The sequence below is a fragment of the Notamacropus eugenii genome, chromosome 4 (genome assembly GCF_028372415.1).
Source record: "Notamacropus eugenii isolate mMacEug1 chromosome 4, mMacEug1.pri_v2, whole genome shotgun sequence".
Classification (NCBI taxonomy): domain Eukaryota; kingdom Metazoa; phylum Chordata; class Mammalia; order Diprotodontia; family Macropodidae; genus Notamacropus; species Notamacropus eugenii.
The window spans coordinates 89,575,815-89,592,914 of NC_092875.1; the positions used below are offsets into that span (position 1 = coordinate 89,575,815).

Sequence of the window (17,100 nt, forward strand, 5' to 3'; positions counted from 1 at the left end):
AGCACCTTCTACCTATAGAATAATGGGATGGGCCCTGGAGAACATACCAAATGTAGATAATGCAACTCAATTTAAATATCTAGTAAGTCATGTTCACTGGCTGATGGGCAGTAGGGGAAAAAGAAAGTCTAAATAAAACATCTAGACATTTATTACCAATATCTCTCCCTCATCCCTCCTGGTAAATCACTAAATCTCTCAGCCTCAGTTTCCTCACATCTGTAAAATGAGGATAATAGCATCTGTTTCACAGGGTTGCTATGAGGCTCAAATTAGATAACATATTTAAAGTGCTTTGCAAACCTTAACACTTATCTAAATGTGAACTATCATCGTTGTCATCGTTAATGAGATACGGCTCACATATTTTACTACCACATCAGGATAGATATTTGCCTCTACCCATGAAGACTGGCAACACCGTAGTACATGGCGCTTGTGTACTACGCCTGAAAAATTCATCCTCTAGTGACCTGCCTTTTGGTAGTAAGCTTCTCCTTGGATGGCAAGACTCAGTGAATTTCCAAGTCCGTATTCAAAGCTTTTCTGCCTTCTTAGCACCTTCCAGATGTCCTTGTGTGAGGACACAGGATCCTCTTCACAGAACAAACAGAACAGGCAAAAATAATGATAATACAAGATTCACGAAGTGAATAAAAGGTAAGAGTGGGGAGTCCGCAGGTATTATTTTGCCGTTCAGTCGTTCCAGTTGTGTTGAGCTCTTTGTAACCCCATTTGGGGATTTTCTGGGCCCAGATACTGGGGGGTTTGCCATGTCCTTGTCCAGCTCGGAGGCAGACAGGGTGAAGTGACTTGCCCAGGGTCACCCAGCTAGCCTTCTTGTTACTTCCATCCATCGCCCCTCCTTATTTGTCCTGTGAGGCCATCCCAACAAATCCGAACTCTCTCCTTAAAGCCCCTCGGATCCTGAAACCCTGCTAATTAGGTTTTGGCGGGGTTGGGTGGGTAGGATGATTCCTCATTGTCCAGGTCAAATTTAGGCAGGGCTTCAGTGCTGCAAGGGGCCCTTCCCTCCCCCATCCCCCTCCGCTTTACAGGCCGAGAAACTGAGGCCCAGAGAGGTTATACCGACACGTTTCAGAGCGGGATTCACACCCGAGTTCCCCTCGCCCTCACAGCGTGCTTTCCCCTCTGTGGTGACCAGAATGCTCCCGCTGGTCTGGGCAGAGCGGAGGACGAGCGGGCCCTGCCCTTCACCCGGGGAGCCAGGCTTCTCACGCCTCGGCTCTGGGCCTGGCCCTCACTCACACCACCCTCCCGCCTGAGGCCCTGCCCCCACACCTGCTCCCGCCAAGCCCCACCCCCATCGTCCCCGGGGCAGCCCTGAGAAGCCGGCCCCTGGGGCCCTTCCGTGGGACCACGTGGCCGCGCACGTGGCTGGCCGGCCGGAAGCAGCTCGGGGCGCATGCGCAGCGGGCCGGCCCGCGCACGGGCTCTCAAGCGACGAGGCGGGATCGTTGTCGTCGCCATTGTCGTCCTTTCGGTCTTAGGTTGCGGGTGACCGGGACGGCGCTTTCCTCCCCGGAGTCCTGGGCCGCGGTGGACCGGGTGAGGCTGGCAGGAAGGAGGTGAGGGCAAGGTGCGCGCGGCCTGGGCCTGGGCCTGGGCCTCGGCTCGTCGCTGCCTCCTCTCCTGCCCCTTCCCCTTCCCCTTCCCCTTCACGTTCCCTCCCTTCTCCCCATTCTCTCTCCAGTCACTTCCATGAGTCCTTTGCAGCTCCCAGCCCCCCAGACTTCTGCTTGCAAGCCCCCGCTTCCAGCCCTTTGCCTTCTCCTGCCCCACCCTGCCTTTTTCTCTCTGAGTTTCCGTCTTGTGCCTTTCCTGGGGTGCACCCCGCCAGGCTTCCCTGGGGCGGCCGCCTCGGGGGCTCCTGCCCCTTCCCCGTGCCCCTTCCCTCCGGGGGCCTTTCCCAGAGCGCCCGTGCTCAGCGCCTGCCCCAGAGGCTCTTCCGGGGCTGGTTTCTCCGCTCCCTTCCTGCCCCTGCTTTCCCGGACCCCAGGTTTACGTTTGGGGTGCTCTCACCCCGGCCTTTAGCCGTTGGGTTTGTTGGTTTTTACCAGCATCTACATCTGAAATAAAATCCTGGTGCTGGACAATCTGGTCATGGCCCCCTAGAAATGGCTGGAGAATCCTCAGTTGTGGAAACTTGTCCTTCTTAGAGAAATTCTAACGACGCTGAAATGCAGCTGAGGAGGACCACAAGCCCAGGGGCATGGAGCTTTGGGCCTCGGGTCGCTTAGGAAGATATTGAAGCTGGATCCTTTCCTGTTATCTCAGTAGGGGTTCCTGTTGTTGGATTTTTAACGTCTTGTCAAATTAGCCCCTCCACATACATAACGTATACTGCATTGTGTTTTTACAAGGAATGGCCCTTGAAACAGTTTGACCTAGCCGTGAGCTGCATTTCATATATACCTAATCTTACATAATGGAATCCATTTTCTACAGTTGTGAATAATTACTGGTAAAGAAGAGACAACTTATAAAAATCATGGAAAACTATAAAGACCCTGATTCGAAAGAGGCTTCAGCAAATCACAAGGCTATTCGCATAAGGTATTCAGTTTTTCTTAAAAGTGAGGCATTCTAGTTTTGTGGATTGTTTTGATTTTTATTACACTTCAGAAAACGCATGTTAAGATGTTTGTTATGTGTAAGATGCTGAACTCTGGGTATTGGGGTAAAAAAAAAGAAAGAAATGGCAACTTAGGCCTTTAGGGAACAGTTATGTGATATGGATGGTAGAGCAAGTGCTGAACTTAGAGCCAGGAAGATAGGTTCAGATCCTGGCTCTGAAAAATACTAGTTCTTTAACCATAAGTATGTCTTTTAATGTCTGAGCCTTAGTTTTCATATCTGTAAAATAGGGATAATGATACCTTCAGTACTTTTACCTCACAGGATTGCTGTGAGGCCTAAATGGGAAAATGAATAACATTTTGCAGGCTTTGAAGCATAATGACATCCTTGCAATCATCAGTAGGGATGATTGCATAGGAGAGGTGAATTCAGAGGCAATAGAGATGAGGGGAAAAGGGAATTCTTCCACAGAGGCAATAGAGATGAGGGGAAAAGGGAATTCTTCCTAGGAGTGCTAAGGGAACCTTCGAGGAAGCAGAGGACTTCAACAGGTCTAGATGTGAAAGAGGAAGAGAGTTTGTAGCAGGAACCATAGTCTGATAATAAGCTTTTATTAAGTACGTACTATGTGCCAGGCATGTGTTGGGTGCTAGGGATAGGCAGAGAAGGGCAAAAGACTCTCAAGCTTACAGTGGGAGAGACAGTGTACAAACAAGATATATAATATGTGGATGCATACATATGTATACATATATGTGATAAATTGTAGAAAATCAATAGAAGGAAAGCATTAGCATTAAAGGGGTTTGGAAAAGCTTCTTGTTGATAGTGGGATTTTAATTTGAGATTTGAAGAAAACCAAGAGTCCGAGATGAGCAGGGAGAGAATTTCAGGCATGAGGACAGCCAGTGAAAGCCAGGAGATGCCTGTCTTGCTTAAGGAACAGTAAGGAGGCCAGTATCACTGGTTTACAGAGTATGTGGGCATAAGTAAGATGAAAAGGTAAGGGTATGGGGCAGACAGGTTATAAAGGGCTTTGAATGCTAAACAGGATTTTATATTTGATCCTAGAGATAGTAGGAAGCCATGGGAGTCTGTTGAGGTAGGGTGGAAAGGGTGGTAGACATAATTTAAGAAAACCACTTTGACAGCTAAAATGGAAGATGGACTATAGTGGGAAAAACATTTTGTTGGTTATCCAGAAGGATTTTGTGATAGTCCAGGTATGAGGTGATGAGGGCCTATACTAGGCTAGTAGCAGTGTCAGAGGAGAGCAGGGGGCATCTAAGAGAGCTATATGAAGATAAAATCTACAGGACTTGATAACAAATTTAAGATGGAGGGTGAGAGAGAGTGAGAAGTCGGGGATGCTACCTAAGTTTTGAGCCTGGGTAACTAGGAGAGTGGTGGTACCCTCAGCAATAATGAGGAAGATAGGAAAAGGGGATGGTTTACGGGGGAGAGATGTTCTTAGTAGGACATCCAGTTTGAGATGATTGTAGACATTGATATATTTAATTTCATCATTGTGATAACAGTTTTAAATGCTGTGATAGACTTTCTGTTACATGTATCAATACACAGTAATTTTTAGAATCTGCTATATTAATCATGGTTGTTAGGCAAGAACAAAATGGGAGAGAGATATTTGTCCCTTTCCGTATAGGTATGTGAACTGCTTCCAGCCAAAGGAACCACTTAAACATTGTATTTGCATTGTATTCTTTTTTCAAATCACATTTAATTTTTCTTTAAAGAAAAAGAGGGAATCCTCAGGATATGGAGCTAAAGAACCCAAAGAAATCAAGAATGAAGGAATCCAACACAGACAATCAGGAAATATGGGGGGAGGACCAGGTATGAATGTTATAATTCCATAGTAACATTTTATTTTAACTTGCAGACTCACAGTATCTGAGTACTGCATTCTGTATGTAATGTAATGATATTTTTTGCCCTTCAGTTTCCCAGTTGTTATCCACTTGTATTTTGGTAGGTATTTTCATATGTATTTTATAACAGTTAAGTATAATTTGAAATTTGAAAATTAGTTTCTGTTCCTATAGTGCTAGTCATTTTTTGTGGGTCTTTATAAAGTGAGTTAGAATTTCAAGACTGCATTTAGGTGATTTTAATACTTAAACTAGGAGGAGCTTGTTTTTAGTTAGCTTTTATTTTGAATCTTTTAAAGTTGCCTCACATTACACTATTGCCTGATTTATTTATTTATTTTTTAGTATCAAATTACTTTCCCATCGATATGGTCATTCTAACAAGAAAGACCAGTGAAGCTGGAATCAGAAGACTAGGGTTCAGATCACAACTTTGATGTCCTAGTTATGTAACCCTGGATGAGATGAAATCACTCTGAGTCTCTGTACCTAAACAGGGATTTTGTGAGGAAAGCTTTTGTAAATCTTAAAGTGCTGTATAGAAATGTGAGCTATTTTCATTAAGGCTAAAGACATAGGTTAGCAAGGTAAACTCTGGACTGGTAGTCAAGAAACCTTGTTGTAGTTCTATTTCTGCCATTATTTCTATGTAAAGTGAGTCACTTCCCTTCTCTAAACTTGTTTCTTCATCTGTAAAATAAAGGGAGTTTACTGGATAAAAGATTCTCTCCATTGCGAACACTAATTCTAAGGTACTTGGACTCTTAAGTTCTGAGTATAGGACTCTTTCATCTCTGTGTGCTTTTCTTTTTAGTCTTAGAACATTAGCATGGTTGTTTATGGTTGATAACATTGTAAAAGTTGCAATAAATTCATTTTTCTTTCTGTCTTGGTGTAAATTATAGCAGTACTTGTTGAAAGAAGGAAACAAATTCTGTAGGTCTAGAGAGAAACTGGTACAAGAAAACACCATTACCAGGTAACTTTTCCTTTTGCTTTTATCATAAACCGGCATTTCTTTTTATAAACTAAATAAATACAGAGCTCAGAATATTGAATTTTTTATTTAACTAGATATTTTATCTGTCATATTGTGTTTAAAAACTTAACTGCTTTTTTACATTCTTACCAAGGAGCCTGGATCTTTCTCTTCTATCTTTCCTATCATTTTTAGAGAAGATATGTAATTTCATTTTTCTCTTACTCCTAATCCTGAGGTCATAAAATTAATTTTTAACCAGAGTGTCTGACTTTTAAAACTGAATCAGTGAAATGAATGTATTAGCTTTTCAAGGCTGCCTGATAATATCAGCGAGGTAAGACTAAACTCCAAATCCCTTCTAGTTCAAAGCACTTCCCAGTAGACTGGTGATCACCAAACTTTTTTTTTGCCATATATCTGCATCATTAAAATTTTTTGAGCCTGCACCTCTAATATTGTATAATTATATACATGCACTACTGTGCTAATACTTACCTACATTATATAACTTACATAAAAGGTAGAAATTTTAAAATGACACAAGAAATATGAAATATTTGATCTTAGGTTAATAGGGAGCCCTAGAGTTTATTGAGAAAGAGAGTAATAAGACTAGGAAAGTAGGAAAATCAGTTTGGCCCCTGCATAATGGTTGGATTGGGTGCTGAGTGACTCACATCAGGAAGATCAGTTAGAATACTGTTGCAGTGGTCTGATCCAAAGGTGACAGATGCCTTCTTTAGCTGTGTGAATAAGAGGAGGGAGACGTGAAATATGTGAAGGTATAACCAGTAGTTTTTGGCAGGCAGTTATGTGGTAAGGGAAAGTGAATAGTTGAAGATGACATTGTGCTTATGTAATTACTCTGACTCTCCCATGTGTGAAAGCTAGGTCCCTAAAGTGGGATTTATCATGTAGTTTATTCACTAACTTTGCTGTGAGGTTATCCTTCTCAGCGACTAGTGCTTCCCTTGCTTCTTGGTCTTTCTGCTTAGGTGCCAGCATCTTTTCAGGATTACTCTGTACTTTCTATTCTGTTTTGTTTTGCTCAGGAATTCTCTGAACCGGAAAGAAATACTGGAAGCAAAGAGTACTGGCCAAGACATTGCAAACGAGGGACTTTGGCAGACCCCATCTCTCATGGTTAGCAAGATCCCTGTCGGGAAGGTGAGTTTCCAATTACTTGGACAAAACACATGACTTTAATTGTAAGCAAGGAGGAATGAGCGATCCATCAAAAACCCTGATAGTTATCAGATAACTGCAGGGCTAGACGGCTGGGTGGTTGTCTTGGTAAGTCTTCAGATATAGATCTTGACCATAATATCCGAATTTCCATCCTATTTTCCTTAAGCCTTTAAGGTTTGTGCATTTAGAATAGTCTCCTACAATACACTTATCCTCCTTTCTTTTATTTGGATAAAACAGAGTGTTGAAGTAGGTTCAGTCCTGAGATACCGTATAGAACACTTCTCTTTCTCAGCACTCTTTCTACCTCAGGTCCACAAGTGTCCAAGTGAGCCAAAATAAAGACAACAAGCAACTTTTATACACCAACTAAATTGTGATTTACGTAGTCATTGCATAACAAGCTGACACTTCTGCTTTCTAATGGCAAGAGTACACAGTTGCTTTTTGTTCTTTTTGGTCTTAACCATCCTTCTAACCTTGCATATGTTTGTTTTTTTCTCTGTTTCTACCTAATTTCGTATAAAAAAAATCTTTTTGTATTTTACTCGAATAGTTTCTCGTTCATGGTTATTTTGACTATTATTTCATTTGACTATATTGTTACAGAGTCTGTAAGCCAACTCTTTTCTATGGAAATATTAATTGCATGATGATTTTTATGGATAAGTTATGTATTTGGTCAAGGACCAGAGTTTACTGTAGAAGAGAGGCATGCTCTGTGTCCTATCAAATCCTATGAAAATGAAGCTGGCATATCATTCATGGCCTGTTCTTTTTTCTGGTTGTTTTTAATCCCAGGCAAAGGTCTGCCAAAGGTATATGATATTCTTGAAATGCTGAAATTGCTATAAACTGTTTTACATATAGGGATAAAAAAGTGAGTATGATTTCAGTTATTATCTACAGCCCTTTCATTGGTCCATTGAATAAGATAGCAAAAAGAGAGAAGAATCTAAAAGAATTCGAAAGATTGTGGATGTTGCTATTATTTGGTAAATTGACCAAGATGCCAACCCATGTGTCTACTTGCACTATGAAATCTTTAAGAATGGATATTTCAACTATATAGACCTTGGTGAAGAAGAGAATAGGAAGTCATTTGTAGACAGTTTTCTATAATAAATTACATTTTTGGAGTCATACTGTTGATTGAGGAATACAGATCATAAGGTTCTGTTGTCTTCTTAATTAATGAAAAGCGCTTGATACATAAAAATGAAAAAGCCTTAAAGATTGTCTTTGGATAAGGTGTCTCCCATACATCTTTTAAAATCATACAATATTCTGTGACAGATGTGATTGTAGAACTTTGTGTCAACATCTTGTTGAGGCATAAAACCTACTAACCCGAGGTGTTCACCATTGTCACATGGAAGATGACCTACACAAAGTCAAAATAAGTAAACAAAGGATTCCCTATTAATATTTCTCTACATAGTCTTGGTTGGATATGACATTGTGCTGATTGTGTTGAATTGTAAGGTCTGCTCATTGAGACTCATAGTCATAGAAAAGAGATTGGTTTAGTAATAATACATGCTGAAAAAACGGAGTGATAGATAACATAGGTGTCTAATTTTGCTGTAATTATGACATGAAATTGTATGGGCAACCCATTGAGCACCTGTATCAGTTTATATATTTCTTTTACAGGTAGACAGTGAGTTGGATCCAAATCTTAATCAGAGGAGGCAATTGGTTTTGATCGTTCCTGGGAAAATCCACTTTTAGTAATGCAGAAGCCCAATTTTTATTTAAAAAAGTAACCATATGTGCTTGCTGAGGCTAAATGCCATTGATTCATGGAACACCAGGTTCTCATAAAAAGCAAAACTGCCAAGAGGCAATGAAAATTTGCACAATGGCTGTTAGGAGCACAGGCATGAGAAAAGCTGCATTAAAAACATAAACATAAATGATTGAAAAAGGTTGTATGCTGGTTGGATATGAAGTGAGAGATAACAGGGACAAGGAATGTGTTTTTTTTTTTAGTTGCTAATCTATTTGATTCATTTTAGGTGTAATTAAAAATGTACAACATGGTAGTAAGATTAAATCTATAAAACTAAGAAGTCACAAGAGTTTTAGTGTTTGGATGAGAAACTCCAGAAAAAACAGCTTTTAAAGTTCATAGAAAGGGTTGGATGATTATTTGTCAGGAAGGAAGGATAAGAGGTATAGGACTAATTATGATAGTCACTTTTAACCGTAAGATTCAATGAGACTTTGAAGTTGCTTAGTTTAGATAATCTCTTTCTATGAAAACAATTTTAGTCCTGGACATTTAGCCACTAGAATCTCAAGAGATATTATAATTGCACAGACCACGTATGGTATTGGTTTCAAGAACTTTGAACTCAACTGGGAGACTGAATTTTAACTATTAAAGTAGATAAGTTAAATAATTACTTAAAATTTCTCTGCTTAGTACTCAAGAACACAAAATCTATAGGATGATATAAAAATAAGGAAACTGAGTAAACAGCTCATGTTTCAGATTGAATAATAAATGCACTGTATTGTTTTTCCTATTTTAAATGTCAGTTTAGACATGCACATTTATATGCTGGTGATCTGGAATTAGGACCAGGGAGAAAATGAATACTTCAGTTCATTGGTATTATCCTTAAAGTTTAGGCTAAACCAAAGCAAAAATTATAGTGTCGTTAGCCTACATATGTAGACTTAACCTGTGTATTTAGAATATTTGAATTTCGCCTTCTATATAAGACCATTGCTTTTAGAAATGCCCATCCTAGTAGAACTAGTCTTTCCCTAAGTCTCCAGAGCTTGTAGGAGGATGTCGGGCAAAAGCTGTAGCCGTACTCATGACTTATTTGACTTTGGTTGGACTTCCTAGCACAGTTTTTTGTAGTTGAGTTCAACTCGATAAACATTACACCTATCACAAGGATGGCACTGTTATAGACAGAATAGTTTAATATGTAGGGTTAATAGCATTTAGCTGTGAAACCATCATAGTGAAACTGTAATTCTTTAGAATGAATCAGGTTGTTGGTGTCCTTGCCAGCTTTGTAGTGATCCTACTTGATAGCTTTTTTATATCTTATTCACCATTAGATAGCTGATAGTGAGTGCAGTACCAGCCACATTATTGCTGTATTTTAGAGACAGGATTTTGGAGCGAATGCAGCAGCATTTTTGTGAAGCCTTGGAGTAACTTGAAGCAAATGTAACAAAATAGAATTAGCCTGTCATATCACTTCCAGGACTGTGAAAGGCTATATAATCAAAAGATTTGATTAACCAGGTAAGAGATGTAATGATTAATACTACTAGATATTATGCTAATGACCTTAGTACCATTTTCTTTCAGGATAATGAATCTGTAGTAGTCAAAACTACAACGATGGAACAAGCATTGCCTTTGAGGTGAGATATTTGAGCATCCTTTAGGCATTAAAGAATGGATTATAAGCATCTGGTGTATGGTTGTATTTTTCATTTTAACTTATTTTGGGCTCCAGCCCAATTTTGTTAAAATGTGGATACATCCTTTTAAACTAGTTCCAGTTTTCCATAGGAAAAGAGTATTTGAGAACACAAGGCTGTAACAGCAAGAGAATTCACTAAAGAGTCTAATTTTTTTTCCTCTGCTTCATTAGTTATCATGTATTTGCCATTGTGAGTATGTGAACAAGATGTATAGTGTGTTCTCTGTAGGGGTAGGATTGAACATAAACAGTATGTGCTTCAGTATAGAGTAACTTTATCAGCTTTCTGCCTCACCTTTCACTCCAAACACACCATATCCCTCTGTATTTGGGAGCAGTAATGTACCACTTTTATCAGAATGATTGACATGAACTGATATGTGCCTCTTTAGCTCTCCTCTTTCATTTCTCAGTATTTCATTTTTTTCTCTCTCCTCTTTCCTCTGGTCAGAGAAGAAAAGGACCCAATTCCTCACTAAGGCTGATCCCCCTTAGAGCAACATTGATCCCATTCCTTCCCACCTGTTTCAGGTTCTTGTTTCAGTAGTTCTCTCTGTGATGCATCCTCAATCCATTCCTCTCTACTTTCTCTCCATTTGTCTAAAAACAAGCTTAGGATACTCAAACCTTAAAACAACAAATACAATACAACTTTCACTTGACCCTTTTCCATCTAATTGTAGTCCTTGCCCTCCTTCCTTTCACCATTAGGCTTTTAAAAATTACTTTTATTACTATGAACTTGAGAAACATGACAGATATGAACATTTACATACACAAAGAAGAGGGAAAGAGGATTGTATGTGAAATCTTGAATAGAGGGAATCAAGTATATATTACACAGTAGTGACAACACTGATCTGCTTGTCTGTTTCTTCTGAACTTCCTTCTGTAAATTTTAAAAATGTTTCTCTTTTTTTGGGGGGTGGGGACATCACCATCTCTCTGTTTCTATTCTCCCCTCCTTCCCCAGAGCCCACCAAGTTAGCTGTACTTAACAAATAAAGAGAGTCAAAAAAATCTACCATGTGTTGGCTGTGTCTGAAAACTCTTTCATTCTGCGCCTCTTGTCCATTTACATCTCTGCCAGAGGTAGGCGTGGAGGGAAGCAAGATTCAGCATTGGTCTAGTGTAGTTGATTGGCATACATAAGCCTGTCAGAGTTGTTTTCTTTGACACTATTGTAATCATTGTATAAATAATTCTGTGGGTCATGTTCATTTCACTCTGCATCAATTCATGTGACTCTCCCCAGGATTCTTTGAAATTATCTAGCATAATTTCTTAGAGTGTAATAATATTCTGTTATAGTCATTTACTATAATTTGTTCAGGCAGTTTTAATTAATGGGCTCTACCTTTCCAGCTCTTGGCTATAATAGTTTTCAGTTCTTTACTACATCAAAAAGTATTGATAAAAATATTTTTGTACCTATAGATTGTTGTCCTTTGGGGGATAAGGCTATAAATGTTATTTCTGGATAAAAGAATATGTACACTTCAGTAACGTTTTAGTTTCAAATTGCTTTCTACAATTTACAACTCTACCAAAAGATACCATTGCGCCTGTCTTCCTTCCATAACCCCTCCAGCAATTGCTATTTTTCTTTTTTATCACCTTTGCCAATCTGATGTGTCTGAGGTGGAACCTCAGAGCGATTTTAATTTACCTACTATTAGTAGTAATTTAGAACATTTTTTTCATATAGTTGTTGATAGCTTGAATTTCATCCTTTGAGAATTACCCAGATACTTTGACCATTTATTTGTTGGGGAATGGCTCTTATTTTAAATATATTTAGATCCTCTCCTCATAGGTCTTAGATGCCAGACCTATAGAAACTTGCTGCTTCAGAGAACTTGCTGCGAAGATTTTTTTCCCAGTTGCTTTTTCCTCTTTTAGCACCTTTCTCCCAATACCACCAGTGCTTTATAATTGAATCAGTATGCTTTCATTCTATAACTCTCTTCTTTTTACCTCAGAGAGGATCTTTGATTCTTTTCCTTATCTTTTTAATTCCCAATTCAGAATCCACCCTCCAAAGTTCATTTTCTTGAGCATAAATCCCTGATACGTAACTTTTTTTCATGTTGAATTTGATGTAATTCTGTGATAAAACTCAGAGCATGTGAGTGTGTATTCACACCTCCTTTTTCTAGTTCATCTAATTGCCTACACTCCCCTACTCATTTTGTCCATGTTTATATACTTTTCTAATAAGCCTAAATAAATTCCACCTCCTAATTCCTTCTTTTTACACTTACTACACTACCTAGGCTTTTCTTTCCTCTCTTAAAACTATCATCAGACTGTCAAGGTTCTGAAGACACTTGTGTCTTCTCTCCCATTAGATTGTTAATACAACATCATATAACCCCTTTAGATTGCTTAAATAAATTTACTTTTCTAGGGTTTTTTTTGACTCTTTGTGTTTGCATTTTGTAATTTTTACTCAGCTCTCATCTTTTTATCAGCATTGCTTGATACTCATCTATTCCATTAAAGGTCAGTTTTTGTGGATGTAAACTCATGTCTTTTGGAATATTGTACTCCCAAGTTATATTATATCCTCCTGTATTTAGTAGAAGTTGTCAGGTCTTTTATGGTCCTGACTGTAGTTGTGTGGTTCTTGAAGTCTTTCTTTATGGGTACTTATGGTATTTTTCTTTTTTCTTTGAAGGGCTGGATTTTGGCTATGACATCCTGAGATTTCCTTTGGGAATTTCTTTCAGGAAGTGATCATTGGAGTTCTTTTATCTTTACTTTGTTCTATGAGTCTAATAAGAGTGGGAAATTTTCATTTGTGGTTTATTGAAATACAGTGTCCAGGCTTTTTTTTTAATGGTTTTCAGGGAGTACACTGATTGTCCAGTTATTTTTCCTTGACTGTTTTCCAGGTCATTTGTTTTGATAGTAGATACCTTGTATTTTCCTTTTCTTTTTATTTTGTTCTAATATTTCTTGTTTCATGTAATTATTGATTTTAATCCATTCTGGTTTAATTTTTAAAGTAGGCATTTATTTTACATGAATTTATAATCTATCCTTCCTATTCTTCCTCTCTCTCAATTGAAAAAAAAAAACCCTGTATCACAAACACATAATCTGGAAACACAAATTCCCACATTGGCCATGCACTACAATGTATGTTTCTCTTTACATTCCAAGTTTGTCAACCTCTCCTGCTGGCATATTTCATCTTTAGTCTTTTGGACAGGTTTGTGAGTGCATTGATCAGACTTTCAAAATTTTTCAGAATGGGGTTATGAGGAGTTGGACACGACTAAAACAACTGAATAGCAATACATTTTCTGTAAATGATTCTCCTAGTTCTGAGCTCTTTGATTTGCATTGGTCCATAGAGGTCTTCCCACTTTCCTCTGAAATTATCCAGTTTGTCGTTTCTTGTGGTACTGTGATAGACCATTACATTCATATACCATAATTTGTTTGGCATTACCTAATAAGGAAGTTGTCCCCTTAGTTTATAATTGTTAGCTACTATGAAAAGAGCTACTCTAAGTATTTTTATACGTGTAGATCCTTTTTCTCTTTAATATCTTTGGGCCATAGGCCTAGTAGAAGTATATAGCTGGGTAGTTTAGTAACATTTTTGGCATGGTTCCAGTCAGAATGAACCAATTTATTCATAGCAGCACTTAACAATATGTTAATTTGCCTGTTTTCCTGAAGTCCTACCAACAATTCTCATTTTTGTCTTTGATCATCTTTGCCAGTCTTATGAGTGTGAGGTGGAACCTTAGAGTTGCTTTCATTTGCATTTCTCGAATTTTTGGTGTTTTGGAGCATTTTTTCAAATGACTTTTGATAGCTTGGATTTCTCCCTTTCAAAACTGCCTTTTCAAGAATGATTTCAGAAAGTGTGGGAAAACTTAAACTCATGCAAAGTGAAGTGAGCAAAACCAAGAGGATAATGTGCACAGTGACAATTCCATCGACATTGTGAAGACTTGGTAACTCTGATCAATACGATGATTCACCACAGTGCCAAAGAACTCATGATGAAACATGCTAACCACTTCCAGATAGAGAACCCTTCCAGATAGTCTGGAAGCATTTTTCTACTTTAATTATTTTTCTTGCTTTTTTGTCACCTTTGCAACATGGTTAATGGGAAAATAGATTTTGCGTGACTTCATATGTATGTGTACTATATTTCTTGCCTTTTCAGTGGTTGAGGGAGGGGGTGGTAAGAGGGAGAGAATTTGGAACTAAAAATAAGAATTAAAAAAAAAAGAAAACTTACTTTTCACAGCCTTACAAATCTGAATGTGTTCCTTATGTGTCTTGAATATGAGACCTTTTTCAGAAAAACTTGATGCAGATTTTTACCCCACTTATTTTTCTTTTAACTTTAATTGCACTAGATTCGTTTGTCCTTTTAATTTTATATAACCAAAATAGTCCATTTTATCTTGAGTGATCTTCTTTATTGCTTGTTTGATCGTGATCTCTTCCCCTATTCATAGATCAGAAGGTAATTTCTTCCTTCTCCTCTAATTCCTTTATGATGTAAATTTTATAGGTAGATCATATGTCCATTTGGAGCTCATCTCAGTATATAGTCTGAGTTGTTTGTTTAAACCTAATATGTCACATGGCTATTCAGTTTTCCCAGAAGTCCTTCCCCTGGAAACTAGTGTCTTTGGGATTATCAGACACTAGACTGCTGTATTTGTGTGCTTCTGTACATTGTTTACTATTCCACTAATCAGTCTCTCTTTTTACAACTTTTATTAAATTGTTTTATTGGTTACTGTTATTCAGTATAATTTAAGAAACAAAGCTGATAGATCCCAGGTCTATTTTTGCTTTCAGGGAATTCATTTTCTTGAGTAAAGCTTACCACTTTTTCTTCCAAGTTCTTTATTCCCCTTCCAGTTATTTTCTTTAGAGATTTTATTTCATTTTTTTTTATCTTTTGCTTCATTTCTTCCAGTTATTTACATAGTCTCTGTAGAAAATTTGTTTTCTTCTTTGAGTCTTTGCCTGCAACTGATGTAGAGTTACATATGATAAGTTGGATTTCAAGGTATCTCTGGAGTTATAGTAACTCTTTATAGTGGTTGTTGTCTTCTTTGGTTTATTCATATCTTTAGCCTTAGTTCTAGGATTGGGACTTCATGCCAAGGTCAGGCTCTGCACCTTTCACTTTTTGGTAGCATAATCAGCCCTACTTGATTTCAACCTAGATTTTTTTTTGCTGCCCCCTCCCTCCTAGAATGTATCTGTGCTAATACCACTGGGAGCTCTAAGGCTCCTTTGAGTTTGTGTTCTGGCTCTTCAGCTCTCTATGGTATCTTCCATGAAATATATCAGAGCCTCTGGATCTGTCTGAGCTGCCATACCTGGACTTATCACTCCTCCTTCCAGAGGGCATGCTGGGGACTTCTGCCATTCTGAAGCTTTCGTGTGGAGACCTTGCATTTTTTTTGCTTCTGGTTATAAAGCCTTGCAGGTTACAGGTACTTTTGGTCTGTCTCTGGTCACTCTGGGAGGGAGGCAAACATCTTGTTTGCCTGCTCTGACACTGGTTTTTCTAGCAGATCCATGTTTCTGTTGCCCATGGACCGCTCACTGACTGTTTTTTCAGTAATGGGGTGGATAAAGTAATTTAGTATGGTTTCTCATTGATTTTTTTTTTATCATTCAGTGTTGTGCTATTTTTAGCTTTTTTACTTCAATAGGTGTGTGGAACCTAGGCTGCCAGCCATTTTAACCTGAAGTCTATTGCCCATTATCTTTAAGCCCTGCCATGTAGTGTTTACTTCCTCACCACCCCCCTGAAATTGTTTTCTCAAAGATCATTGCTGACGTAATTTTCAAATACAATGGTCCCTTTTCAGTCCTTATCCTCATTACTTCTGCAGCTTTTAAAACAAATTATGAGTAATAGTGCTTACTTCTACTACTTACCTCACAGGGCTGTTGAGGAGAAGATACTTTGTGAACTTTAAAGTGCTATATAAGTATGAGTGATTTACCCAGACAGGTAGAGTGATGTAATTTTTTTCTCATGTATCAGGCATGCTTTGTCTTCTATAAATTTGATGAACATTCATTTTTTTCTGTACCTTTAGTCACTACTGATAGCCCATATTTCTGTATCACTTGAAGGTTTGCAAAGCATTTCCTCATAACAATGTAATTTTGTAAGATAGGTAGTACGCAGGACCTCTATTTTACTGCTGAAGAAAACAAGGTTCAGAGAGAGCAAACAGCTAATCACATGGTAAACATTGTTGTTAGAATTCAAACTTAGGTATTATGACTGACTCAAAATCCATCACCTTTTCTACATTTCATCATTGATAAGTAACTTGATCCTCAGGAAAAAAAATGAAGAGGGCATAGTAAGTGATAACCCACATTTAAACTGGTTCAGTCATGTTAAGTTATTTGTCTGTAGTCAAACAGCCAATACATGATGGGTCTGGATCATTAGTGAGCGTTTGAGTTTGTGTCTGAGACTTTGGCAGAGAATAGGGGAAACTGATGGATTTGCCATTGACCCATAATAATTCATAAATCAAACTATGTCACTTAATCGAGAAGTTTAGAGCATCTATTTTGAATCTAGCTCTTTAGTAATTAGGTGCCTCAGATGGGAGTGGTTTGTAAAATACAAATATTTAGACTTCATTTGGCTAATTCATTGTTAATTAGCACATCTACTGGGAAAGGAAAGAAGATACTCAAGCATAGCGAATTTACTTTATTAAATTAAGTAAAAATTTCAATGAAGAGGTTTAATTTTGAGAATTAGAGATTATGGAGACTCTCTGTAAATTTGAATATACATTTTGTATTTGTTATTATCATAAATCTCAGAATCTCAAAGTTGAAAGGGATAACAGAGTCCAATCTCTACCTGAATAGGAATCCCCTGTCCCACAGTTCCTCAGTTATCCAGCTTGTGTCTGAAAATTTCCACTAACTGGGAGTCTGGTACCTCTCC

The 17,100-nt window shown here is 38.3% G+C and overlaps 1 protein-coding gene across 2 annotated transcripts in view; it reads left to right on the forward strand.

Annotated features, from left to right (window-relative positions):
• Positions 1-1,025: 1,025 nt before the first annotated feature.
• TOP1MT (DNA topoisomerase I mitochondrial) overlaps positions 1,026-17,100 on the forward strand; it is an 82,269-nt gene continuing 66,194 nt past the window's right edge. For both annotated transcript variants that reach the window (XM_072602847.1, XM_072602848.1), the window contains exons 1-6: positions 1,026-1,589; positions 2,470-2,577; positions 4,359-4,458; positions 5,399-5,472; positions 6,528-6,642; positions 10,004-10,059. In XM_072602847.1, coding sequence (XP_072458948.1) covers positions 2,513-2,577; positions 4,359-4,458; positions 5,399-5,472; positions 6,528-6,642; positions 10,004-10,059 — 410 coding nt within the window. In that variant the 5' untranslated portion in view covers positions 1,026-1,589; positions 2,470-2,512. The remainder of the gene's footprint in view (positions 1,590-2,469; positions 2,578-4,358; positions 4,459-5,398; positions 5,473-6,527; positions 6,643-10,003; positions 10,060-17,100) is intronic.